Source organism: Oreochromis aureus, linkage group 5, assembly GCF_013358895.1.
Source record: "Oreochromis aureus strain Israel breed Guangdong linkage group 5, ZZ_aureus, whole genome shotgun sequence".
Taxonomy (NCBI): domain Eukaryota; kingdom Metazoa; phylum Chordata; class Actinopteri; order Cichliformes; family Cichlidae; genus Oreochromis; species Oreochromis aureus.
The window spans coordinates 35,470,704-35,498,436 of record NC_052946.1 but is presented as its reverse complement, the minus strand read 5'-3'; the positions used below and the strand labels follow the sequence as shown (position 1 = coordinate 35,498,436).

The 27,733-nt window shown below is 41.4% G+C and overlaps 1 protein-coding gene across 1 annotated transcript; it reads right to left on the bottom strand.

Moving 5' to 3' along the window:
- Window positions 1-13,760: 13,760 nt before the first annotated feature.
- fam210b (family with sequence similarity 210 member B) lies at window positions 13,761-27,125 on the bottom strand. The gene is made up of 3 exons (XM_031740452.2): window positions 26,409-27,125; window positions 17,571-17,764; window positions 13,761-14,636 (listed from the first exon to the last, which is right to left on the bottom strand). The coding sequence occupies exons 1-3, from the start codon at window positions 26,910-26,912 to the stop codon at window positions 14,420-14,422; spliced, it is 915 nt and encodes a 304-aa protein (XP_031596312.1). The 5' UTR covers window positions 26,913-27,125; the 3' UTR covers window positions 13,761-14,419.
- Between the last annotated feature and the right edge of the window lie 608 nt (window positions 27,126-27,733).

Sequence of the window (27,733 nt, the reverse complement as noted above, 5' to 3'; positions counted from 1 at the left end):
CTGGAGTCTTCTGAATCCCACTTTGTCTGGCCTCCCACCAGGAAACACTTTGCAATGGGAGACCCTACCGGGGCAAATGCCCTCGACCACATAGCTGCTGGGATCTCTCAGGCGTACAAACCCCTCCACCACAATAATGTGGCGATTAATGAAAGGAAGGAAAAAGTGTCAGATGTGTCCTCACTTCCCTTGTTCCATTCACACTTCCAAAGAGAAGATGTTTGTAACATTTATTTTGATAAATTTTGCTTTAGCTTGCAGTTTTATCAACAGCATGTATTTAACACTTATTTTGAGGGTATTAAGGCAAAAACACCTGAATCAGAGGTGAACAAGGAGGAAAAAGCAAAAGAAATGATATGTGACTTTACTGCCAAATACTCTCAAAATGTTGAAAATATGCAGTACTAACAAATACAGCAGTTTCTCTATTTCATGTGATTGATAAGACTAAAGTTTTTTTTTTTCTTTTTTCCTTTACTGCAGATTCAACATAAAGCACGTTTAGCGTGTCTAGTTTTTGTCAGAGGGAAAAACTCTCCACTAGCATTATGGATTGACTGAAGCGTCATAAATTCTGCCAAATAGCCTAATATCATAATATTAGAGGCAACGTCATATATGAATATGAGAGGAATAATAGCTTTCCCTCCTTCTGTCTGCAGGTCTTGATGAAAACCTAATTTTATTGCCACAATCATAATGGAATTATCTCCAGGTGTGATGAGGGCATTTAATGAAATCATTACAAAGGATTACTTGCTCTTTTTCACGGGCTTATTAAAAGTGCCTTTGTGATAGGAGGCTGAGTGAGAGAGAGGCTGGATTTTTTTTCTTCCTTCTCCACTCTGACTGATTGCATGTTTGTCAGTCTGGCAGTCACACCATTTGTGGCTGGCATAAAAGCCTGCAGGGAGCCACAAGATCTGATTGGGAATCTTGGGGAAAAGCAAAAGCGGGAAAAAAAGGAAAAAGGGGGGGAAAAATACATCGGCTGGTGCAGTGTTGTATTGATGTGTTTGAACCATAGGGCTCTCATTTTCATGCCCTCAAAGCACACATAAAAATGGTTTTTCAATAAACGCTACACTTTGATGCATAGTTTATCTGTTGAGGCTATAATAAAGGAGTTTCTTTCTCTCTCTTCCTCTCTGTCCTTGTATTTATGTGAATCCTCCTTTCTTTTCCTTCTCCCTTTCTGACTGTCCTACTTCCTCTTCCTTTTTCCCTCTCTCTCTCTGTCTACCCAGTCATGTGACTTCACTTCTGAAGTATTGAACTGTATTTAACCTACCTACTAAATCCTTTTCCTACTTTGCCTGAAGGGAGACGTACACTATGGATGTTAAGTTTAATGAGCAGCACAGGAAAATCACAGTAGTATTGCCATCCATAATTCTCTTTGATTGAGGCTTGAATTGTAAAATCAATGTCTTCTTGCCCCGTGTTTACTTGTAGTTAATATTTCTTTGTATGACAAAGCAACTTTGTTTCTTTCCTCATCAACAAGCGGCCGCCCGGAGATCTGCCATACATCAGTGTTTGATGGAAAGCACACCTCAGATTATTTTTCTTTATTGTTGTTATCAGCATTGCTTTTATGTCCATTCTTCTAAAGTGGCATCTCACAGTATTTTCTTTATATTGGTTCATCTTCTCTTCTTTGCTTAGGACAGACCCATGCAGGATAAAGTGCAATTTTGAGTTACTTGTACTTGGCTGTATGAGAAATGTTCATGCCACTTAATATTTGCACCTTACACGTTTTGCCTTTCACTGTACTTGTCTAACAGGTGCGGCTACAGTTTCATTCAAACAAAAATTAATAATTTAAAAAATGGTAAATGGACTGATTCTTATAAAGTGCTTCTACTCTCCCGGAGCACTCAACATGCCCCGTTCACCCATTCACACAAGCACTTTTTCACGGATTAAGTGTTTTCTATCTAACATTCACACACTCTGATGGATGCATCATAGAGCAACATGAGGTTAATGCCTTGCCCATGGATATTTGGCAAGGAGACTGGAGCACCAACCCTCTGATTAGTAGATGACCTGCTCTACCTCATGAGTTACAACCACCCCAAAAGTAGAGTTAAGGCTAATCAAAAAACAATTATTTTCAATACCATTCAAGATATGCAACCCTTTTCTGTTAGATCGAAGTACAGGATCCAACAGAATTTGTCGTTCAGAGCACTGCCACCAGAGGTCAGTCATGAGAAGCAGAGAAGTGTATAGGGCTATGGCTTGATCAAAGGTTCAAATCCCAATAACAATATGTATCATAATATAGATAAATCAAATGAATTAATAGTTTATATAATAACCAAATGGAATGGACACTTTCTTATATGTTATTAGTTTTCTTCTTTTAATTTGGAACATCTGGGAAAAATTAGAATGTAAAAATAAAAAATAGTAATTATAAATCATTAAACATTTTCAATGATTACAGGCCCAACACAAAGCATTGCTACAATGGGGAAAATAATTGACCCCCTGCTAAATTTTTAAGTTTGTTCATTTCTTTGTAAGTGAGCATCATCAAATTTTTATGGTAGTTTCATTTTAATGTAGAGAGACAGAATATCAAAAAACAAAACCCATTACATAAAAGTTATACATTGATTTGCATGTTATTGAGTGAAACTGATTGGTGAAGTCGTCCTGTTCCCGCCATCAAATTCCACAGTGAAATGCCACTGTGCATGGTTCCACAAGTAGTCACACCATAGGCTGATTCTGTTCTGACTGCATGTTTTCTTTCTTGGACATTAATTTCATGATCATTAAAAGAAAACTCACAGCTCATTGTTTGTCAGTGGTGCTAGTTTCATTATAAAAGTATCCTGTTTATAAGGTTGGGGAAACCTGCAGTCAGCTAAGACTGAAGAAGTCACCTGACCTGATGAGGGACGAAACATTTCTCCCAATCCCACATCCAGATGAACAGAATCAACATTCTGGGATTTCCTTACCTGGACTATTGAGCATGTGTCAAGTATAGTAACATAGTGACAACATCATTTAAAAATATAATATTTTATTCATAATGAGCACTTTCTGTTTACAGTTATCTCTGTGTGTGTGTGTCCGTCCTGTTATATACCGAAGTAAACATTCATGACTGATGGATGTCATTGTAATTTGGTGCTTGTGGCGGGGCGTGGTCTGCGGCACGGCTGCGGCGTAGGCGTACGCACCCGAGTGGCATCCCCGATCACACCTCACCGGCTTAAAACCAATGAACTGGGTCTTGGTGGCGGTGGTGGTGGTGCATGGGTGGCTGTGAGCTGAAAAGCTGCAGCCATGAGTATTGTTGGAACAGCAACCTTGATAAAGAAAAGTGTTAACGAGTCCTGAAAAGCGTTGAGATGTGGTCGGACCTACTGTGCATCGTTTACAGTGCATTTAATGATTTATTTGAACTGTTATATTTGTGGATATTTGACCGCTCTTCCTCGCAGAATTGATAAAGGTCATTTAAATTGCTTGGTTTCCTGGCAGACACCCAACTTTTAACCACTGTCCAAAAATTTTAAGCAGAATTGTGGTTTGCTGGGCTTTGTGAAAGTCTGGGTCTTCTTCCAAACTTTGGCAAAGAGGTAACGCATCTGAAAAACTTACACTAAAACTAAACTTACTTACACTAAAGATCCTGTTTAGAAATGGCTCTAAAAGACCTTCCCAACTTGTTCTGAGTATTGGATAATCCAGTGTCATCAAACAAACCCATGTTATGCCAGTAAAGAGAAACTACCAGCTGTAGTCACTCAGGATCTCTAATGAGATGACCTTGTGAAGTTAAAATTCATTTAAAAGATGTGTAGAATATTAACCTATTAAAAGTTTGAGTATATTCAGCCTTCATGTACACTTTAGAGCCTGTGTGGATAAACGAAGGTCCAAAATAAATTCAAACTTGTGCACCCAGTTTTTTTAACCCATAATGCAACAAAACTAAAGAAACCACATTAAACTTGAGAAAAAGAATTTTTGATGCTCACAAAGCAGGAGATGGATATGCAAAGTTATCACAGCATTTCTAAGTGTCAAGAACTGGACTTGGATGTATTATCAGGAAATTCAGAGAGAGCCACAAAGAACAAGCCTGGCAGAGGTAGGTACTCTTAAAGAAAGCAATCAACCTTGCACAGGAATGGACTGTGAGGTTGCAGACCAAGAAAAACTCCACTTCTGCAGAAGAGACACCTTCAGGTCCGACTGAAGTATGCTAAGGACAACCTGGAAAAAGATTATGCACTCTGGAAGCGCATCCTTTGATCACATGAGACAAAACTAGGGCTCTTTGGCCACAAAAATGCTGTGGTCAAAGAGGGAGAAGCCTACAACCCAAAAAAATCTGTCCCCCCAAAATGAAACATGGTGGTGGGAGTATCATGCTACGGGGATGCTTTAATGCATCTGGAACAGGGACACTCGTCAAGGGGGAAGAAATCATGATAAAAGGAGGATATGTAAATATTCTGACAGAAATCCTCAAGTAGTCAGCAGCAAAACTGTGTCTGGCCTTTGTCTTCCGACATGACAGTGACCCAAAACATACTTTGCTCCTGGTGAAGAACTACATCCACAAGACCAAAGTGAACATTGCCTGGTCTCCACAAAGCCCTGACTCCAACCTCCTTGAAAGTCTGTGAGGTTAAGTGAAAACCAAGGTCCTTGCTTGAGAGCTTGAGAGAGTCGCCAAAGAAGAATGGGCTGGAACGTGTCAGGATGTTATTGTAGTAGTTGTAGTAATACTACTAATAATAATACATTTTATTTATAGGTGCCTTCCAAGACCCTCAAGGTCACCTTAAATTGGTACAACAAAATAAAAACCTAAGGTAAATTATAAATTTTTTTTTTTTTTAAAAAAAGCAAAAAGCTAATGATTAGCTATGAAAGCTAACAGGGAAAAAATTAGACTAAGACCAAGTCATAATGAAGGGTATGAAGCTAAAAGGTAATATATACTATTAGCATCAGCAGACCTAATAACTTATAATTCTTTCCTTATCTATATGATACAGAATGTGAATATATCTCTTAAATAAACAGTCCCTTTCATCCGACAGAAAAACATATTCAACTATTCACGAGAAGATTTTCTACTTTAAAAGACTTGAGGGTAACTCAGCGGGCTGCTGAGTGTGTGCAACCACTAATGCCAAGGGTGAACGATGGGTACGTTCACAGCTGTTGTCAAGCTAAGATGAATGACTCCGCCTTACTACTCAGGAATAATACTTAAAACAGAAAATGAAACCAAATCGTGAATAAATGAATTAAACATTTGTGTTTTGCCTGGTCAGCACTGATTCGAGTTAGTTGAAGGAAGAACGGAAGAAGAACAGTGAGCAGTAGTGCTGTAGTGGCAAGAAATCAAGCACTCAGCAGCTCCACAATACCCCATTAGTCTTCATTTTCAGCAGGACATGCAACAGGGCCCTTACGTCTTAAAGAACAAACTAAAATTTATTGGGCTGACCAGTTTGGGCTAATTGAAAGAAATTGTCTGTCTGTTTGCTTTCCATTAGGATTGCAGTGGGTGGTGGATTTGGGGCGGGGTGATGATTTGGGGCCTGAGCTTGTTGCCCTCTCCTCGTCACCCCGGCCTGGTTTCCTGTTAATGGTTTGATCCATGAGCGCCCTCCACTGAGCAGACAGTCTGAGCTGTGGGAATCATTTAAGGAGGAATCGTTTAGGGAGGATTTATGAGACGCATTCATTATGAAGTGTGTACAGGCAAACACACTTCGATCCGTAATGGCGGCTCAGTAATGGTTTACGACGCTGTGCTTGCACTCGCTGAAGTTTTGCTTCGCTCCTCTCCCAGAGTGCAAACAAAAGTGATGATGACTGATTATTTCTGCTCTGAGTCTGAAATATTATTTTTGGTGATGCACAATTTTTCTCTCTTGATATCTGAAGGTCACATGTTTAGTTTCTGTCATTTGTCAATGAGTTTTTGAGCAAAACATAAGCGTGTCTGATGATGCGTCTAGTTTGAATAATATTTGCATTAATCTCTTTAATAAAGGCATTTATTGTCGCTCCGACAAGAGGATGACAGAAGGAAAACAGAATACATTAGTCTATTATTTATCCTAAAACTTTCATCTTGTTTTTATACTGTGGGATTATTCTGCTGAATTACGATTAACATTTTAATCTCCATCTCTCCTGCTGATTCCAGTAGAGTGACACTCACTGCATTTTGAAGTGCTGTAGTAGAATTGGATCTAATATAAACAGTTTTTTTTTTCTTAATTTATTAGATTTTTTAATCTAATAAATAATCTTATTAAACTAATCAATGCAATAATTTCCCCATCTTTGCCATCCCATAGCTAAATCAGAATATAATGAACTATGTATGGTATTAAGCAGTATACAGACTTTTAATTCATATTTTTTTTATTTCACCCCAAATTTGCAAAAACACAAAGTCCATCTTTTTCCAGTTATCCGGGGCCGGGTCACAGGGGCAGCGGCCTAAGCACAGAAGCCCAGGCCCCGGCCACCTCCTCCAGCTTGTCAAGGTGTTCCCAGGCCAGCCAAGAGATATAATCTCTCCTGTGTGTCTTGGGTCTGCCCCGGGGCCTCCTTGTGGTGAGATATGCCTGGAACACATCACCCAGGAGGCACCCGGGAGGCATCCTTGTCAGAAGCCCATCCACCTCAACTGGCTCCTTTCGATGTGGAGGAGCGGCGGCTCTACTCTGAGCCCCTCCCGGATGCCCAAACTCCTACTCCTATCTCTAAGGGAGAAGCCAGCCAACCTTCAGAGGAAGCTCATTTCCGCGACTTGTATTCATAATCTCGTTCTTTCAGTCACTACCCAAAGCTGTGGCCATAGGTGAGGGTAGAGACGTAGCTCGACCGGTAAATTGAGAGCTTTGCTTTTACACTCAGCTCTCTCTTCACCACGACAGACCACTACAGCATCCGCATCGCTGCAGCTGCAGCACCAATCCGTCTGACGATCTTCTGCTCCCCTCTACCCTCACCCCAAGATACTTGAACGTCGCCACTTGGGGCATGAACTCGTCCCTGACCCAGAGGCCACCACCTGATGAAGCCAACAGAACCACATCAGCTCTGAGACTACCGAAGTGGAAGCCTTCCGCAACTTGGCTATGCCTAGAAATTCTGTCAATAAATATTATGAACAGAACATTGTCAAAGGGCTGCGCTGGCGGAGTCCAGCACCCACCAGGATAAAGTCTGTGTTTTGCTGGCTATGTGGATCAAGTTCTTGTAATGGTTGTATAAGGATCGAATGGCCTGTAGCAACGGGCCAGACACCCCATACTCCCAAAGCACCTCCCACAGAATAGTCAGAGGGACACAGGTGAGTGCCTTCTCAAAGTCCACAAAGCACTTGTAGACCGGTTGGGCAAGCTGCCATGCACCCTCAAGTATCCCAGAGAGGGTGAAGAGCTGGTCCAGTGTTCTGTGACCGGGACAAAAACCACATTGTTCCTCCTGAATCCAAGATTCAACTAATGGACAGACTCTTTTCCAACATTCTGGCGTAGACTTTCCCAGGGAGGCTGAGGAGTGTGATCACCCTATAGTTTGAGAACACCCTCCGGTCCCCACCACCCCGGTCTGCCAATCCAGAGGTATCGCACCTGATCTCCACGCAACATTGTAGAGGCCTGTCAGCACAAAAAGTCATCTATAAGAAAACAGAATATGTGATCACTGTTAACAGGTGAGGTTGAGACAGTAAACTGTTCAGTGAAATAAGAAGGATGTCATTTTCATAAGTTAGATTAATATTAGATTTCAAAAAGCATAATTGCTAAGAAAAGACTTATTGCGGAAGGAGATGAGGGGGGCATATCTTACTCATTTTATGTTCACATACAGCAACCTAAGGGACGAAGTGAAATAAAAAGACACACAGCACATGCATTCATCCAAATGATATGCACTGAGACCTGCTGTGATTTGTGGGTTGGAGATGGTGACACTAACAAAAACAAAGGACACTGAGCTGGAAAATATTAAGAGTCTCCAGAATAGACAGGATTAGAATGGGTACATCAGAGGAGCAGCTCAGGTTGAGCAGTTTGGAGACAAAGTTAGAGAGGCGAGGCCAAGACGGTTTGGACATGTGCAGAGGAGGGAGGGTGGATACACTGGATGCTGAAGAGGGTGCTGTGAGGCAAGAAAAGAAAAGAGGAAGACCACAGAGTAGATTCGTAGATGTGGTGAAGGAGGACATGAAGAGGGTTGGTGTGACAGAAGAGGGTGTATAAGGACAGGGTGAGATGGAGGAAGAAGATCTGCTGTGGTTTACCCCTAAAAGGAAAAGTGTACTGTATATAATTATATATTTTTCCAATAATTAGCACAAGTTGACACTTTTGTAGTGCGTCATTTACTGAAATGTTCATCTTTAGTGAAAGTCTACCAAGACATTATTGTCCACTTCTCTGTTATCTTAGATTATCATGAGATTTTTTGATGAAAAGGACATTAGCAGATGTAAAAGTTTAATCTGCCATCGAAATTTTTCCCTGCAAAATAAGTGCATGCATTTTACTCCTGAGACTTCCCCTGCACATAATGTTTAATGTAATTTAATAGGGGGTTAAATGGCAACAATTGTTGCCGATGGGATTAAATGGGTTTTAAGTCTTAAGCTTCTGAGGCAACAAATCTTTTCAGAAAAAAAATTAATGCATGGTAAATCTAAAGTACATTAAGTATTTAAAGTGTGGATAATACATGTCACATAGGGATACCTCTGGTATCACTATGGACTGGGACACACATGAAGTTGCATGCATTGAGATAATAAGACTCTTTTATCCAGATAAACGCAGCAGTATTTTCTTTCTTGGTAGATGGTGATCATCAATCGTACACTCCCACTAATCTCAGATGCACCCAAAGTCATCTTGTTCTGTCATTTTGTTCATTCGGTCTGTTGTGAATCCACCACACACTTGCTGCAGGCCACGTTTTTATGGAAAAGGGAGCTGTGGTGTTAATTGGACCCGAGAAAGGATGAAGAATCGCGGTGTCATTACGTGTCTCTGTAAACGGCATCTAGTACTCTGAAGTGTGCCATTAACACAGCTCAGACTGGCTGACCCCGCCGCCTGTTAGCACACTGCCTGTCACTTGTCTAAGTTACAGTTACCGACAGTCAAAAGCATAATCCACAGCTGCCAAAAATACTTTAACAACTTATGCCTGCTGCCTGCCTCCTCTCCCTCCTCCTCTCTGTCACAGGTTAGATAAACTGCCTCTCAGTCTCCATCCTCCCCCCCCCTCTCTCTGTGCGTTCGATTATAATTGCTCACATTTAGCAGCTGAGCTTCTGAATCCGGAGGAGCAACGAGAACGAGGGGGAGGCGGAGCGCACACACCAAATAAATGTGCACATCTCTGGTGGAAACTGACTGGCACCGGTGTTTAAAATAATAAGATGCAGCTGTTGATAGTAGCAACTGTCTCCAGGTTTACTTCCCTGTGGCCTCTGTGGCAGCAGAGGAGCGGTGATGAAGGCAGACAGCTGACAGGTGCTCCAGGATGGTGCTGCCATCAGGTGCATCTGCTAAACTTAACTCCGAGACAGGAGAGGAGAGACGGGGAGAGGGAGGGGGAAAAAGAGGGCAAAAGAAAAAGGGGAGCATGAGGAGTGGGGAAGAAAGAGGAGTGGCCAAAAAAAAGGTGGTTAAAGGAGGGAGAAGAAGAGCAGTGAGTAGGCGAGGGGAAAAGAATAAGTGTGTTTGTGTACGCAGTGTGTGTGTATGATTGCGTGCTCCTTGAAACCTCATGCCAGCCCTCTCTGTAAAGAAATTCATAGGATGCCTTTGAACCTGTGAATCTGACAGAGCAGGTGCCTCTCCGTCTAGACGCCAACACTGTGAAGGGGTAACGAGTATACTGAACAGGTCAGGAGTTGGGGAGACGGTGGAGGGAAGGTAATAAGGAGAGATAATGAGCAAGTGAAGAAAATGATGGAGAGGAAACTGTGAAATAAAAATAAGAATGAAGAAATTAAATAAAAGATGCAAAAGGGAAGAAAAGGCAGCTTGTCAGGAAGTGAGCTTGAGTGTGTGTGTGCGCATTCATGAGAGACAGAATATGCACTTTGCCATATGTTTATATATGACTGTATGCATCAGCACTTTGCAGCTACTACACAAATGCACGCACGCACGCACACATGCAGGCACGCCTTCCAACTGTTGTCGAAGAGCAGCTCGGGTACACAAACGTAATGGATTCACTCTTTGTGCTGCTGTGACAGCAGTGGCACTGACGGTGAATCTGACTTTAATAAAAGGTGCAGTGGGCACAAGTCAAGAGCCGAGGCAGGGATACGAACCCCCTTGAACCTCCCCTGCAGGGGGAGGGGGGCCCTTCATCAAAGCCGAGGCCAAGCACAGATGAAGTGTTCGCTCGTATCACGACTCAGTTCTGGGCTGAGCAAAAGGTGACACGGAGCGTAACCAAGGACCTGATCTTCCAGCTCCTCTTTCTCTCATACATGTCTTGTGTCCACACACACACACACACACACACACACATATATACAAATGCACAGGAGTGAGGAAGAAGAGGAGGCTGACGGAGCCCAGTGCCTCACAGGTAGCCAGACAGAGTGGCTGGAAGCGCTGTCACCAATTTGTTCCTAGCCATGGGGGACATGCAGGGGATGGAGAGGCGATGGCAGCTCCCTGTCCTCATCATGGCTAATGAGGCCTCGACTTCTCCTTCTTCCTCTGTGTGTATCTGTGTGTGTGAGATCAGTTTGTAGAAGTTTGTGTCAGAGTGCTGCCAAAGCTCCTATTCCTGAAAAACCGAGGTTGATATCTGGCACAGACCACTGTGCACGCTTAGTTCTCCTTATACAGCTCTCCTGGCTGAATTATTTACCGGGCCAAGAAACACACACACACACACACACACACACACACGGAAAAGATGAGGTCTTGTTCAAGGCAGCTACCATTCAATACATTGCTGCTCTTCAGGGACACCGCACCAGCTGAGGCTTGCTTGCTGTGCTGGCTGACCCATCAAACCTTCAAGGAAGGCGAGTAGAGGGAGATGGGTCCAGACCCGCTGTGATAAAACAGAGCCGGGAATAACGAGTTCTTATCAGGAGAAAAATTGGTCAGTGTGTGATTGAAGAAACGCGTAGCACACCGTAAAGACACTGCTGCATTCAAAGATGTTGCAGTTATGAAACCAATTTTGACCTTTTTCTCACTGTCTTTAGACACCAATGTGCAGCATTTTGTGACATCTTATCTGCGATCAGCATGAGAGCGACGCTGCTTTCATGGTGATATAGTGCTGGAAACTGTTAAAGAGAGTGCAAACTGAGAACAGTCGGGTGTAGCACTGTATTTGTAGTTCAGGAGCTCCCCAGTGTGGTTGAAACAAGAAGTGCAAACAAAAAATGCAACATTTTCTCTTTCTCTTAGCTTTAAAAACAAATGCAGTTAAATAAGAATTAACAGGTAAATATGAAAATGCTTCTTTATATTTTCTGCACTCATCTATTTTCTGCAGCATACCTTATAATTTGTTTTAAATGTTTCCTTTTAGAAACTTTATCATTATGAAATTTGTAATCATGAAGTGCTTTGCTTCTACTGGAACCTTCAATAATCTCTATAAAGTCTCTAAATCTTTAAAAATAAACAGACTTTTTGTGCAGGTAATTTCCTGGTTTCTGTTTGAAGTCCTGCAGTAGTCCAGTCATGCTTGAGCAAGCTCGTGCTGGATGGCAGATAAACGGGAGAGCGAAAGAGGGATTGCATTCAAGAATATGGTCTCAAAACAATCATTGGTAATACAACAAATATGTAATGACGCTCCTCTTCATTCATTAGATGATCAGGCTTCACACACTCATGCAAAGAGGTTTGTCATGTTTTACTGACTGAAGTTTTCTGTAGGCGTTTCCTTGTAAGTACCTTCGTAGCTGGTACTGCAGAAGGTCTGCTCTAGGAACACACATAAAGATTAGTATGGAAAGTTTGGTTAGGCCAACAGAATACAATACTTTTAGCTTTTACCTGGGGAAATGTTTAGAAACATTAAAAGTGCAAGATTGTGTTTCTTACCTGTGTGTTGTCTCCCTAAGGCTGAGCCCCCGGGCATGCTGACCATCTTTTAAAGGTTCCAAGTGTAAATGAGGATGTTTTGGAATAAGAGCATCATTTTGTGTTATAGATTGTCGACCATGTGAGGAGATATTTATTTTAAAGTCCTTGCTTTTTCTGTAGTATTTAATGTTAAAAATTATTAGGCAAGCTGTGTGCTAACGTTACTAGTTTAGTTCAGTATTTAACCCAATACAATGGTATGGCACAGCGGTCAGTTTGTACTTTTACTTCTCAGTGTCTCTTCACCCTCTATTCATTGGCCTGCCTCTTTCTCTCCTTCCATAGAGCACCACTGAATTTTGAAGATTCTGACTTTGGTGTGTTGCCTAAGTACTCTTAAGACACTTAGTAGCAGTGTATAAACGCTGCAGCTGGAACTATGTCTCACCTGTGGACATCATTGTTTTGGTTTTTTGTGCTCTTCAATGGTGAATAATGGATGATCTGCACCTCATCTCTGCCTGTGGTGTCAGAACTGGGATTTGTTTTAGAAATGGGTGTAATGCTTAGAGACTAGTTACATATATATGTGCAAGTTACAGAATACATTTGAGTCTGTCTATAGTCTGTAATTTAATTCAAAAAGTTACACTTTAAAATATTCTGTATCAATTATATACAAAGGGAAATATCCCAAGCTTTTGGTTTAATTTTCACAATAAAGAAAGGACCCAATTCTGAAGATCATGATTTACATTCTCAGTGCTTAGTTTGGGCTCTTTAACCATGAATTACTGCGTCACTGTGGTGTGGCAAGGAGGCGATCAGCTGGTGGCACTGCTGAGGGGTTTTTGAAGCCCAAGTTTCTTCACAGGGCCCTTCAGCTTCAGTTTGTTTTCCTTTGTTTGGGTTTCTCATCTTCCTTTTGACAATACTCCCAAGAGTCTCTGTAAGGTTCAGGTCAGGTGAGTTGGCTGGCCGATCAGACACAGCAATAGATGATCAGCAAACTATTTTGAAGACCATCACCATCAGAAGACGTGGAAGCCCAGACCATCACAGACTGGAGACACTCGGACAGATGGAGACACTGGACTTAAAACACCTTGAATTCTGGGACTCTGGGATCTTGATTTCCAAATTACAAAACAGCTCTAATAAAATTAATTAATCAAAAGTGTTCATAATTACAAAGGGATTAGATTTGAACATCAGCAAAGCCAGTGAGACATGCGAGACTCATCCGAGGGTAAAGGTGGTGTACAAGGAGCTGTCTCTGTTCATTTAGCAGGTTGAGCTCAAACTGTGTTATTATTATTACTTTTTAAAATTGGTACTCTGGTTTTTGCATTGCTTCCTGTCAGTCAATCCAGTCCAACGTCCCTCATGGCATTCTTGTCACCAGCCAACCATGCCATGGCACGGGAAGAAAAAAACTTTCAGTGCTGGAAATTTCACATTAGGGCTCTAAATAAGAAAGCAACTGTAAATTAGAGGCTATATAATCAAACTGCACTCAGTAGCACCACAGCTACTGTGAACGTCCCAGTTCTCTCTGCTCATTGTTCTGTTTAAATATGAACAGAGCTGCCAGATGATATGGTAAGATGATATGTGTGAAGGTGATGTGGTATTGTTCAACAACAACAACAAAAAACAAAATAAATATAAAAGAGAAATTCTCTTTAATTAAATACTCAAATCAGGAAAAACAAATGATTCAACATTCTTCATCCAAAGTTTTCAATGAAATGCAGTCAGCTTCACACGTATTAGTGACGTTGCAGTTACTGCTTCTGTTCTTGTATTTAGGGGAAACTGTAAGAAAGGAAAAAAGAACAAAGCCTGCAGAAAGAGGGAAATGATCGGAAATGGATGCCAAGAGAGATGGAAGGCAAACGGCAAAACGTAAGAGGAGGACAAAAAAAGTAAAGTGAGAAGAAAGGTAAAGATGAGCAGAGAGGGTTGCAAGCAAAACACCAGGACATGGCCGAGTCAGCTGCTGGAGAAAGGTGCAGGAGAGATTAGCTTAATCCTACTGGCAGCCCTAAAAAAAAAAAAAAAAAAACACAATCCCTGTTCATTCTTTTGATTTCAAATAAATATTTGATACATTTAAGTTCTTATGTTTGATGAGCCAAAGACTTCAAACCACAGTAAAGCATTTGATCACTTCCAATCTGTTATAGCGATAAATGATGAAGGAACCCGAATTCACAAATGTAAAGGGTCTTTCAGTTTGAAGCCAGATGAGTAAAGATTTACAGGCATTAGGCCATTAAAGATGTTTGTTACTCAATGAGGCAGCAGAGGAGGGGCCATCAGGGTGCAGGTGTGGGAGGTTTGAAGAGTCCAGTCTTTCTGAAGTAGCGCACAATTAGAGGCACAGACACCAGAGTGATGCTGATGCGAACAGGAGCGAAGAGCTTGTGAATGGCGTAGGCCAGGACGAATGTGCTGGTTCCAGCAGCCATCTTGGACTGAACGACCGCCTCGCTGAAGCCCAGTTTGCACAATATGGCAGTCATGTCGATCCCACTGGGAACACAAATGACAGGAAATCTGTAAGTTAGGACCAGAAGGTGTTTGTGTGTGTGTATAGAGTTAGGTCCACAGTAATCTTTGTATCTGAGCCTCTGCAAATCACTACAAGTGGATTTTAAATCAGTCCCGCCTCCCTCCCTTCTCACTGTGTCGCAGCAGATGGCTGCTTCTCCCTGAGCCTGCCAGAGGTTTCTTCTTGTTAAAAGGGAGTTTTTCCTTCCCACTGTCACCAAGAGCTTGCTTGTAGGGGTTGTTTTTTTTGTATGTTTTTTTTTCTCTGTGTTTTTGTTTTGTTTCTGTCTTTCCCTTACAATATAAAGCGCCTTGATAAATAAAATATAAATATAATTTTATTTTCTATATAAATAAAACTCAAATTGATTGAACCAATTAGACTTTAAGCTTTAATTGTGATTTTTACAAAAATATTGCATTAACTGTTTAAGTATTACAGCTATTTTTATACACAGTCCCACATTTTGGGGGGTTCAAAAACTACTTTAAAATTGAATAACCTTTAATTCCAAAATCATCCACTTCAGTTGTCTTTTATGGTTGCAGGAATTTCAGTGTTGCATTGTTTCTATTTAAGAATGCACATGATTGCTGATTTGATTTGACCAATCTAATATTTTTGCTCTGTCTGAGAGGTTTACTTAGATTTTGATCACAAATGAACTCATCAGCTACCAAATGCAATTTAACAGTATTGAAATTAATAGGCTTTATATTAGTTGATTGCTATCGAATAGTACACCATGGACAATGGAGGAACAAGCTCGCTATGAAACTGCTCGTCAGCAAACTGTCCGATTACTTTTGACCATTTCAAAATAAGAAGCACCCCTACAATTAAAGCTGAGGGTTTGTACTTCAATCACATCTTGACTGTTTGATTTGGCAAAAATACAGAGAAATGTGTCTTTGTCCAAATACATAACTTCTTAATCACATGAGTGAAAATAGTCCACTACTGGGGGCAGGGATAGCTCAGTAGGTAGCGTGGTCGCCCCATGATCAGAAGGTCGGGGGTTCGAAGCCACCGAACGGCTACCCTGAGGTACCGTCTCTGCTCCCCGGGCGCCTGATTTGCAGCTGCCTACTGCTTCACTGAGTGAATGGGTTAAATGCAGAGAGTAATTTCCCCACGGGGATCAATAAAGTATACATTACAGATTTTACACACACACACCAATATATTGGGCCATATTGTCATAATCCTTTAAATAAAGAAAGAATGGCGTGAATTATTGATTTATCAATGTAAATACATAAATAAAAACTATATTAAGAATTTATACTGCAGCATTAGTAATGAATGAGCATAGACCAGAAACAATATGATGTAACATCTTTTTAAAACTTGTTTCCTCATTGCCTGTTGCATAAAGTTGTAATTCATCTTGATCTCCACTAGAGGGGGGTGTTTACAATAGAGAATTTATTGTTTTTGTTTTTTTTAACTTCACCTCTTCTTAACTTGAAGCTATTAGCACATGACTTCTGATCTGCCTTTAAAAGGCTACACACACCACTGTCTTCATGAGAAAAGTTCTTATATAGTTTTGCAATTTTGACCTGACCTACTTTGGGAAGCAAATATGTAAAGAATGTGGCAACATGAGTTAGTCATTACAGGACACAGTCACCACCCTGTTAAACTTTGAAAGTTTGAGTCAGCTATATATAGCGCTCTGGCTGCCGTTTGCTCAGCACACCACATGCCTGAGCGCTGTGGCTGCACAGTGATAGTGCACAGCAGTTGCAGAGTCATTTTTCAGTTCAAGGGTCATTATCAGCTACAGAAGGAAATCTCCAAGCTCTCAGTTTATATCTGTCAGGCCTCTCTGGTATTTGTGCCTCTGGCATCTGGCCAGACAGAAAATTGTTTGAGCTGATAAAGTATGGGTGTGTTGTGCTGTTTGACTTTTAACCGTTTATGACCATCAACAGACTGAATGCAAGGACTTTATATTTTGCATGTGTCACACAACAACAAATCCTTGAAAGATGAGTAAATTAAACTTGAGCATGAATTTATTGTCTGCATCCAGAGCCAATAAGGCTGACTGTCTATACTTTGCTATTGTCTCGTGAATAGGTCCCATTTACTGCCAATCTACGTTCCTCATTGTAAAGTCACGTCAAAAAAAAAAAAAAAATCATCCATTTCCCGAGCACATCTTCGGCTTAAAAGGGAAATTTTACACTCAAAAGCTTTTACACGACTGGATAACATCAGCGAGAGAAGTTTTACATTTTACTTTTTCCCCTTTCCCTTAGTGCTTCATCTGTTTTCACTTCAGTTAATGATTTCCTACATTGTCCCAAATGGCTGCGAGAGGATTTCAGAAAATGTGGTATTCAGCTGTGGATCACTGTGAACTGTTGTTTCACAGTCAATAGACAGCAGAGAATCCTCTAGTATGAAGACTTCTACATAAATCTGATTAGTGTTTGGTGCATCTACAAAGACTATTCTTTGAGGACCCATTACTGTCGAGCAATGAGACAAGATGGTCATTTTGTTTGCCCCACATCAGATTTTAGTGTCACTAATACATGACATTGTTGACTTTTTGTGATTAATTGTTGGGAATTGGTTTTTGGAGAAATGTCAAAACTGTCTCTGCCTTTTCTTTAGAATAGTAAATATCTTTTAGACTCTAATTCAGAAGCAATCTGAAGATGCCAGTGTGGCTGTAATGGGATACTTACATCATAGATTCAAACATAGTAGCTTTAGTAGCTCACTTTAAATGTGTTAATGTATTCTTTGTAGATTTTCTCAAAGGTGTAAAACTGTTTTAAGTATATGAGGTGACTTAAACTTTATCACTTCAATTTTATCATTCTTTGACCTCATCTCTCTAAATCTTAAGAAATGTAAACACCAATGCCTCGTCCAGTGACCGGACGTTTTGTTACCTGGATACTAGCAGGTAGAACATTCCCAGAGACATGAGAGAGATCCCGATGTGAAAGGAAACTCCCACTGCTCCATATTCCTTGAAGACTTTCTTAAGCTGCTGGGTTTTGTTGGGTTTCCCTCCCTCTGGCTCTCTGTCCTCCAGGCTCTTTTCCGATGACGTAGTAGAAGCCTCCTTCAAAGTCTGAACATCCTGGACAAAAACATGAGACGCACAAAATGAGACGGGAGGAAGGACTCGGATACCGTCTCTGTTGCTATAGGAAGCAACAACAAAGACTGTGACTAGAGGCAAAAAAGAGAAGATGCTTGCCATGAATTAAAATGAGATTATTTCATTTTCCCATCAAATACAACTCAGTGGGATGAGCAGCCGTTCTCAGACTGGGAGGCCCGGGTTCAAATCCCGCTTATGGCAACAATTTTTTCAGTTCACAGTTAAACTTTTTTTAACTCTTTTCAGCAGTTTTCAGCAGAAACTCTTTTCAGCGGAAATTCTGCTGATTCACCTCTTTTCTGCAGAATCATCTGCTGAGTCACCTCTTTTCTGCAGAATTTTCTTCTTCTTTACCTCTTTTCAGCAGAAATTCTGCTGATTCACCTCTTTTCTGCAGAATTTTCAGCCTTTTCACCTCTTATAAGCACAATTCGCAGCAGCTTCTGCTCATTTCAGCAGAAATTCTGCTGATTCACCTATTTTCTGCAAATTTTTCATCTTTTTCAGCAGAAGCAGGCGGCTGCCGGTCGGAGCATGAGGTGAACTGAATTTCAGGTAAGAAGTTATGACCTGCACTCTATTTGGGTCAGATATAAACTGAGTTTAGGTGTAGTTTATTTTCGTTGTGCTGACTTTTTACAATCACTTACAATAACTCGTACTGCGTGCTAGCTAGCATGACGGAGTTTCTATACAGCTGTGTGCGCGCTAAGTTACTGATGTTGAACTTTATGACAGCCTCCCCTGTCATTCTCTCGCCTGTTGAAACTTCAGTCATGAAACTGATCAATGATCGGCTTTTCTCTCTTGTTTGTTTATCACGCTAAACAACAGCAGCACGTTTAAGCTTGATCAGCTGTTGTTAGAATTCATTTGCTTTTAATTTCTAGTATCAGCTGATGTTTGCTGCAGCCACAGCTGTAAAAACGGCTGTTCCAAACCAGGAGATGTCCTTACTGAATCATCAGAGCTGAACTGGTGATGGAGAAACAGGTTTACCCTTTAGGTGACATGAATGAGTTGAAGGGAAGTTATGAACTGTTTCTGACAGACAAATAAACACCAAGCTCCTTTTTTGTGTAGCTGACAGCTGGTAACTGTGCAGGGGCGGATCTAGCAAAGCTTTTGCCAGGGGGCCAGGTAGGGCATTAACAGAGAAAGGGGGGCACAAAGAAATACTTTTCTTTCTTACTCTCATATAAAATATTTAGCTTTTATTAAATAGTTATCTGAATCTTACAACCAAAGTTTGTATAATAATACACAAGACTGGCTGTAGACCATTGTTCATCATTCAGAACACTGTGTAAAAATAACAAAAAGTGAATGCAAACGTGCATAAATATTTATTTTACGTGTTTGATGTGTGTGGCGGGACGTGGTCTGCAGTGCCGCTGCAGGGGAGGTGGACCCACCTGAGCGGCATCTGCAATAAAGTCTGTGTAATCGGGGTTGTACGAAGTCACCTCATCTTTACACAGAACTGTAAGCTGTCATCTGTGAAGCGTGAGTGGTGTTCGTTTTTACCATAGTTCATGGTGGAGAATGGCTGCTCTGCTGGGTTTTGCCCCAAGTAGCCGTATGAATGGCAAACTACACTGATTAGCAGCAGCATAGGCACACTTAAAATTTCTTCCGAAATTTTTGCTTTCTGGTTACAGAGTAATGTTGCTTAGCTGGTTAGCTACCGGGAGCTGTAGTTGTAGTGCCTGGTTTTAACATGCTGGTCTCATTGCAACGTTCAACGCATCCAGGTAAAAAGTTACTGTAAATACATGAAAATAACTTTCCTTAGTGAGCCTGAACTCTGCACAAACAGTCGTATCTTGGAAATGATGTTGAAATGCCATATTTGTTTTGTTAGGACAGATCTAGAAACGAAAGTACTATTATAATGTGGAGAAAGCTGGTCAAACAAAGACAATTTTTATGACCCTCCTATTCAAGGAGCAGCCGAGTCAGCTGATTAAACACAGGCTGCTGCGTCTGCGTTGTTTAAGTGAATCACATTATCACTCTCCCACTCACACACTTAATGTCAGTCACTTTGTGCTACACACAAAGAGCCTCTCACACACGTCGGTCTGCGTTTGTGAGCCCAGACACGCACCACTCCAAGATGAACAAGCACCAGACACAGCCCAGCTGCCCGACACGTAACAGGGAGCAGGCAGGTCACTCAGTGTGTGTGAAGCAGATTAGTAAACTGCAACACACAATAACGACATTCAGGCCACAGCGGACGGCAGACTGCAGCAGAGCAGCGACGGCGGACACTTGAGAACGCCTGCAGTTGGAAACAGTATGTAAATAAACACAACCCTCCATCTGGCCTTATGGCTAAGGCCGTAATGGTTTTATATCGGTAAGAGCTTCAACAGATGGTCGAAAAGAAACAAGTTTCGTGTTGTGAATCAATTTTTAAGTACATCATTTGAATCTATAGAAAAAAGCTTTCTTTTAAAAGATATATATATAAATAAATAAAATCTGAGTTGTTTTCAGCTTTTAGTAAATGGATTGTGTGAATGTGTTTACTGAACACAAATGAACTCACACACCTTAGAAATGGTTCAGTTTACTGAAATCTTAAGCCAGTGGCATCAAAGCACAAAAGCCCAGAATATGCACAACACTGTCACCAGTGCTACCAGCGAGGCCCGGGTGTGTGCGAGCATCTCTGAGCTGTTGCTGCAGCTCTGCATATCCATGAGAGACAGTGTTCTTGGTGGATATCTGATGGAACAGAAATCCTGACAATGCCTTAAACTGTATTTGTGCCATTCTTGTGGCAGCGCCCCAACCTGCAGTCGTTTGAGGACTATGCCCGAGCCCACACTGCAAGAGTGACCCGGGCCTTTCTGGATCAGGAGCATATCCAGACACTTCCCTGACCAGCATTTAGTCCCAGACATGCTGTGATGACACGTTCATCAGATGCAGTCACAAACCATGACCACTGCACTCTTTCAGCATTGGAGTGTAACTCCTCCACAACAGATACAGGCACTGGTGCAGTCCATGTGAGATAGTTTACTATAGCAGTGTTTCCCAACCTTTGAGAGCCACGGCACTTATTTCACATTAGAAAAATCACACAGCACACCACCAAACAAAAATGTCACAAAAAGCTTTTTTTTTTTGGTACTGGTACTGGTTTTATTTTGTTGTATTTATCTGCGACACAAGGCTGGTCCGTCTGACATAAAATGATCCGTAGCGCAAAAAAGGTTGGGGACCGCTGGCTTAGAGTACTAATCAGGTGGAACCAGATAACCTTCCATGGCACACCTATGTGCCACGGCACAGTGGTTGGGAAACACTGTTCTAGAGGAAGCCATACCTTGTATTAAACATCTTATATATGCATATATTACAGTACTGGTTTGTTTAATTTACAGCCGTCGTCATTTCGAAACATCAGGACTCAAAACTGAAACCTGCATGAAATTAGAAATCAAGGACCAAGTTGTCCATTTAATCAGAAACATAAAAACATAATCCTCTGAGCTTGGCACGCTTTTTTCACTTTCGACTCTTTGTTCAGACATGTAATGATACAGGTGTGTTTACAAGGAGAATCTGTGTCAACCTACTTTTCTCTCCACACAGAAAACTCATGAGGCTTTAATAACACATTGATAGAACGGATTTGAGTAAAAAACTAAAATAAAAAAAGTGTTTTGTTTGCTGTAACAGCTACAAATAATTCCATGTAAAAGCATCTTGGTCTTTAGAATTACTTACTGTGTTACTATGAGCCCTATACATTATGCAGAATACTATACTGTAAGTTCAAGTAGAATACTAAAATTATCAATCATCTGAATGTATTTGAATGACAGCACTGCAGAGTTGCATGAAGGCTGGGACTGTTGGAATAATAAAGAACAGCCGACTTTCACAGCTTTAACGTTTTTAAACGGCACACCCTGAAGCCAAAAGCTGTCTAAGAAACTATTATGACTGTTGCGCACCCTGTTATCATAATGCATACATTATAAAAAAAAATATCTTTTAATTTAAAGTATTTTCTCCCCATTTATACTGGACTAAATGGGAGATTAAATGGAGCAGCTTAGTATTAGATGACTTGGGGCTATTGTGACCAGTGGTTACTCAAATATCTCTCTGCTGAAGAGGAAACTTGATCTTCCTCTGGAGGAACACGCGCGCACACACACAGGAAATACCTCCCGGGTGCATTCAGCTATTTTTTCACCAAGTTCAAAAAAAGACTGCTTATTGTGTCACTAAGCTTGACGTGTTTATGTAGCTAGCTGTTCAGTTAGAGGCTAAGCAATAATCTAAAGTAAATCCTGCAGGGACGTGGATGTGTGTGCTTTTATATGAAGTTTGAATGGTCTTTGAGACATCTGCAAATGTGACATGTTTGGTTGTTTTTAAAAATTAGGACCGTTAGGGGCAACGGAAGGCCATTCATTGCTATGTGCGACATTTAGCCTTTACATACAGTAACTTCCATTCATGTCCCTTTCTGCTTTTTACGCTGCATTGAGACTACGCTTGCAGACTCTTTTTGTGGGTTTTAGTCAGCCACTTAATCAAGAAGGCAGTAGCAATGGTGAAGAAGGGAAGATAAGGGGAAAAACAGGCTTATCTTTTCTCTTGGCTACAATTTGTCTTGCTAAATTTTGGCCCGAGCTCCTGGATGAAGCCACACTCTTGGCAATACATTCACCGGGCTGCCAACAATGGACAATGGCAGAGTCCGGGGTGGGTGAGGGAGCAGGCCTTTGCTTTTCAGAGGCGAAAAAGGCCAAGCTAAAAGTAAAGGAAAGCAACGCTGTGGGAGGGTCATGTGAGCGAGCAGCTAAAGGGAGTTGTGCCAGGGAGGGTGTATAGGAGGGGAACAGTGGGACTGCTGTGTCTGATAACAGCTTTTCAGAGGCATGAAAACACATGCAAAGTCACAGTGACATGCAAGCAAGGACAAAGACACACTCACATGCAATGCACAGGGCTGTCACGCTGTCAGATTCTCACGACACGATTATTGTGGCCATAAAAACTGACGAATACTACACTGTCACAGTTTCTATGGAAATGTTTTAATACATACTGGGAATGCCATCAGTGAAATCTCTTTAGCTTTTAATACATCTCGTCTCACATTAGCAAATTAAGTGCATCTGTGACCATAACTGTGCAGAAGTTTGGCTGGGTCAAAACAGTCAATCAATATATCACATTGGTTCCTTTAGGTAATTGATAGGCTATTTTATTACAACACACAGACACTCTAAAGGGGTTCCCTCCCTGTTTTGTGACTCATTTTTGGTGCTTACGAAATAAATGGAGGGTTAAAGAGAAAGGAAGCCACGTAAATCACAGTCAAGGAGAGTGCAATAGACTTCAATACTTGAAATGTGCAATTCCCTTGTATTCTTATTCCTATTTATTCTATTTATCCCTTTTGTATATTTTATTTATATATGTCTCTGTATTTATATATGTGTATATATAATATTCTGCTCACGTTCTGTAACTTCTGTCGGTGCTGTGCTATTGGAAACCGAATTTCCCAGAGGAACCCACCCGAGGGATTAATAAAATTTTATCTTATCTATCTTAAAACTCTAAGACAAAGTGGAAAAGCAAATCAGTGAGCTGGCATTATACACTGTATTGCCAAAAATATTCACACCCATCCAAATCATTGAATCCAGATGTTCCAATCACGTCCTTAGCCCCAGGTGTAGAAGACTCAGCACCTACTCATGCAGACTGCTTGTACAAACATTTGTGTAAGGATCTCACGATCTGGTGATGTTGTGCCATGGTACCGTGATAGCATGCCACCTGTGCAACAAGTCCAGTTGTGCGATTTCCTTGCTATTAAATATTCCACAGTGAACTGTTAGTGGTATTATAACAGAGGGGAAATGACAGGGAATGTTGGGAACATTAGCAACTCGGCTACAACGTAGTAAAATCACAGAGCAGGGTCAGCAGGTGCTAAAGTGCACAGTGCACAGAGATCGCCAACTTTCTTGAGAGTCGATCGCTACAGACTTCCAGACTTCATTTGGCCTTCAGATTAGCTCAAGAACAGAGTGTAGAGAGCTTCATGGAATGGGTTTCCATGGTCGACCAGCTGCATCCAAGCCTTACACCACCAAGCATAATGCAAAGCATTGGATAAAGTAGTTTAAAACACACCATCACCATGTTTTCTGGAGGTGACGAAACACACCTCTCCGTCTGGCAATCCAATGGACGAGTCTGGGTTTGATGGTTGCCAGGAGACCAGTACTTGTCTGACTGCACTGTGCCAAGTGTAAAGTTTGGTGGAGGGGGGATTATGGAGTGGGCTTGTTTTTCAGGAGCTGGGCTCGGCCCCTTAGCTCCAGTGAAAGGAACTCTTAATGCTTCAGCATAGCAAGACTTTTTGGACAATTTCATGCTCCCAACTTTGTGTGAACAGTTTGGGGATGACCCCCTCCCACTCCCCCATGTTCCAACATGACTGCACACCAGTGCATAAAGCAAGGTCCGTAAAGACATGGCTGAACGGGTTTGCTGTGGAAGAACTTGACTGGTCTTAACCCGACAGAACACCTTTGGGGTGAATTAGAGCAGAGACTGCGAGCCAGGACTACCAGCATCAGTGTCTGACTGACTCACTTTTTTCTTTTTCAAATTTTATTCAGTTTTATTTGTATAGCCCCAAATCACAATAAAAGTTGCTTCACAAATGCACTTCTGGAAGAATTCTTTCTGCCTTTTTAGGGTTATTTTTCCTCTCTCAGTTCCACAGATATTGTTCAATATCATAGATTTTAACAATGCAATGTATCAAGTATTGTATTGCATAATCACTGTATCACAATACTATCTTCTACTAGAAGTAGTATCATTAGTACTAATTATCTTTAGTACTAAATTAATTAGCCCTGACAAAATTGGATTGGGAGTCACAGAATGACTCACTACTCATGCAAAAGCCTACAAAAGACTGATAACACGATTATGATATTAACGTGGACATTATCAACATAATAACCTTATTTCATCTTTTGGATTTCACACTTTAAAACAACATCACTAAAACCATACATACAGCAGGAGAGAAACAGTAAAACAGGGACTCCCTCTCATTAGAGACTGAAGTAGAACCCAGAAAGTGCCTGCTAGGAGTTGCACTCAAGCAGTTTCCTGTGGGTGTGCGTTTCCCTGACCATCCCTGTTTAATTTATGGTTTCATTAAGGGAACTCCATTTTATACAGCTGTTTACATGTCTTAGGGAGCGTTGCTTTAAATGTGAAATGACTTGAAAATGAAAAATTATCATCAGTGCAGGGTTCCCAAACCCCTGTAGACCATTTCTATTAGTCTGCTATAAAAGCCTATGAAAGCCTGTTTACTGTTGAGTTGCATTGTGGGTAATATAGGCATCGGATTTTAAGAAACGTCAGGCTCTGAGAGCCTATTTTCTGAGTTAAAGGGAAAGCAGTATTAAACGCTGCATCAAATCTAATCCCTTTCTCTCAACCTGAATCCAATTCTTCTGCTTCACAAAATAAAACAGTGTGGTGATTTACTTGTATTAACTTCTTGCTAATAAAGGGTTCATATTTTATCGAGTTTTACGAGAATGTAAGTGCATACCAATCAGAAGATGACCTGTAAGTGAACAAAGATCTACACCATATGACAAGTGGACATGACATATACCAGGATCTGAAATTCTGTCCTCGTCTCAAAATTTCAGATCAAACTGAATGCCATTCCCATCCCATGTAAGGGTAACGTTGCAACTTGGTTATTTCTCTTATCTATTTGTCGGCCTCAACTAACTCTTTAAGTTTTTAAACTAAAAAGTCAAAGTGAAGAAAAAACATATTTTGAATCTGTCCAAAAACAAATTCTCATATATGAGAACCTGATAAATGATTCTTTATCAGGACAGATCCTTGCCTGCGTTTTGTTTGCTGCTCTTCTAATAAACTAGTGAGATGGTGAACAAGGTAAAAAGCAAAGCAGCATGTTCTTCGTGATCTTGGCATGCTCACTGTACCACTGTAGGCGTGTCCATGTGCTGCTGAGTCACTTAAAAATGATGGCAATGTAATCCAGTGTGACCTGTTACACAGCGCGCGGTAATAACCTCACCTGTGCCCACACACCTTCAGCTCTTTTAGCATCACAGATGCTGACTCACACAACCGCCCACCGAGAGCACGTGCAAGCCGAAGTTTAAAAGTGCTCAGATGTTTGGTGAGAGTGACTCAGCGCCACTCACACACCGTGGGAGCACGCTCGCTGTTGACACTGCACAGTTATGAAAATGACACCTGTGCTGCTTCGAGTACAGGTTTGTCGAAGTCATGTCAATTATACATACACCACCGTGGATTCACTGCAAAGGCAGGCGGCCCACATAACTGTGCGCGTCGTGTAGTGTTGTATAACAAGCAGGCTCGCTCACATGAGGGCTGTTATGCAAAAAGAAAAAAGAAAACCAGCTCGTCTGCTGTTTTGCATAATTCATAAACATGTTTTCAGTCGGTTGCTCGTGGAAGATAGAGGCCCGGACGGTGTGCTCACCGGTTGATCTCTAAAACGTGGTGTGCTCGTGTTAAAGGTTGAAATTACCTCTTTGTCGTCGTCAGTCTGCTCCTCGCTCTTCTTCGTAGCAGCCTGTGTGGATGAGGATCTGATCTGCATGGTCCTGGTGGAGCAGCGGCGACTGGAAACGTCCCAGTTACCCGTAAACAAAACATTACCCGCCGGGTCCCCCCTGCTGTTTTGGCGCCCGTGTGTGAAAACCAGCGGCTGCCTGAGGATTGTACATTCAGCGCCTTCACGGCGCACAGCTACAGCGGCGACCCGGTCCAAATGCGCCCAGTCCGTGTTGGTTACAAACGTAGACGACGCGTCCCAGTTCTGGATGAGTTCCGGGTGCTGTTTACCCAGGTGCACGGAGGGCAGATAGACCCGCCTGACGGATGCGCAGAAAAACCGGTGTCGCTGAAACGAGTGGTCCGTGCGCAGCGTCAAAGTAACATCCTTCAGCCTGCTTGCTTTGGCTCGCAGTAGAGACGAACCCGGTGACTTGAAAGCCAGATCCAGAGCCGCTGCTGAGCGATACAAAAGCATTATCGACGGCACTCACAAGAGCTCAGCGTCTCCAAAAAACAAAAGCAGCAAAAAAAAAAACCCAACTAAATAATAATTTTTTAAATAATCTCATAAAGCGACTCGGTTGTGCCGGGCAACTAATTACGGGCATAAGCAGCTGTAAACATGCTGCCCTGTGCCCTCCTGTATCCCTCCGGTCCTCTTGTTGACCGATTATCAGCAACAGCCAATGAGGGCTTACGCGCAACCGCAGATAGTAAAGCCTGAAGTGAAGGGAGGGGGTACTTAAAGGTATAACCGTGCTGATTCATGTAATTGAGTCGTAAGACTTCAAAGGCTGACGTGTGTGTGTGTTTTAAATTCAGGTTACTGAAACTGAAACTTTTAATTATTTATAGAATTTAGTTGAGTTTTTTTGTGCGAGTCCTGAAACAGTTTTAAATACATCAGATACATACATGGGCTAAATAAAAGAATATATACAAGTATAAAAAGAATTTAAAAAAAAAGAGGTCTATTATTTAGTTCTCTGGACCAACATAAACACATAGTTAATAACAGGAATAGGATTTACATACTCCCATATAAAACCACTGTTCTCGTATAAAATCAAGTGGAAATTGAGAGAGATCAATAAAAAATGTTCCACATTTTAATGGAATCCATCCGATAAGATCAGCTCCAGGTGATTTAAATACAATTTTGTGTACATATGGAGACAAAATTATTTCTGAAAATTTATTTGAAACATTCAGAAATAAAATAACCAGGAAGAAATATATTGTTTGTTTGTTTTTAAATTACAATCTAATGTAATCTCATATTAAAACCATAAAGTC

What these genes read in the sequence shown, in the direction of transcription:
- fam210b (XM_031740452.2), bottom strand. Translation starts at nt 26,912, where the DNA reads ATGCTTTTGTATCGCTCAGCAGCGGCTCTGGATCTGGCTTTCAAGTCA. An exon ending in AGACTGACGACGACAAAGAG is followed by an intron (nt 17,765 to 26,408) that starts GTAATTTCAACC and finishes GTTTTTGTCCAG; the next exon opens with GATGTTCAGACTTTGAAGGA. An exon ending in TTCTACCTGCTAGTATCCAG is followed by an intron (nt 14,637 to 17,570) that starts GTAACAAAACGT and finishes TTGTGTTCCCAG; the next exon opens with TGGGATCGACATGACTGCCA.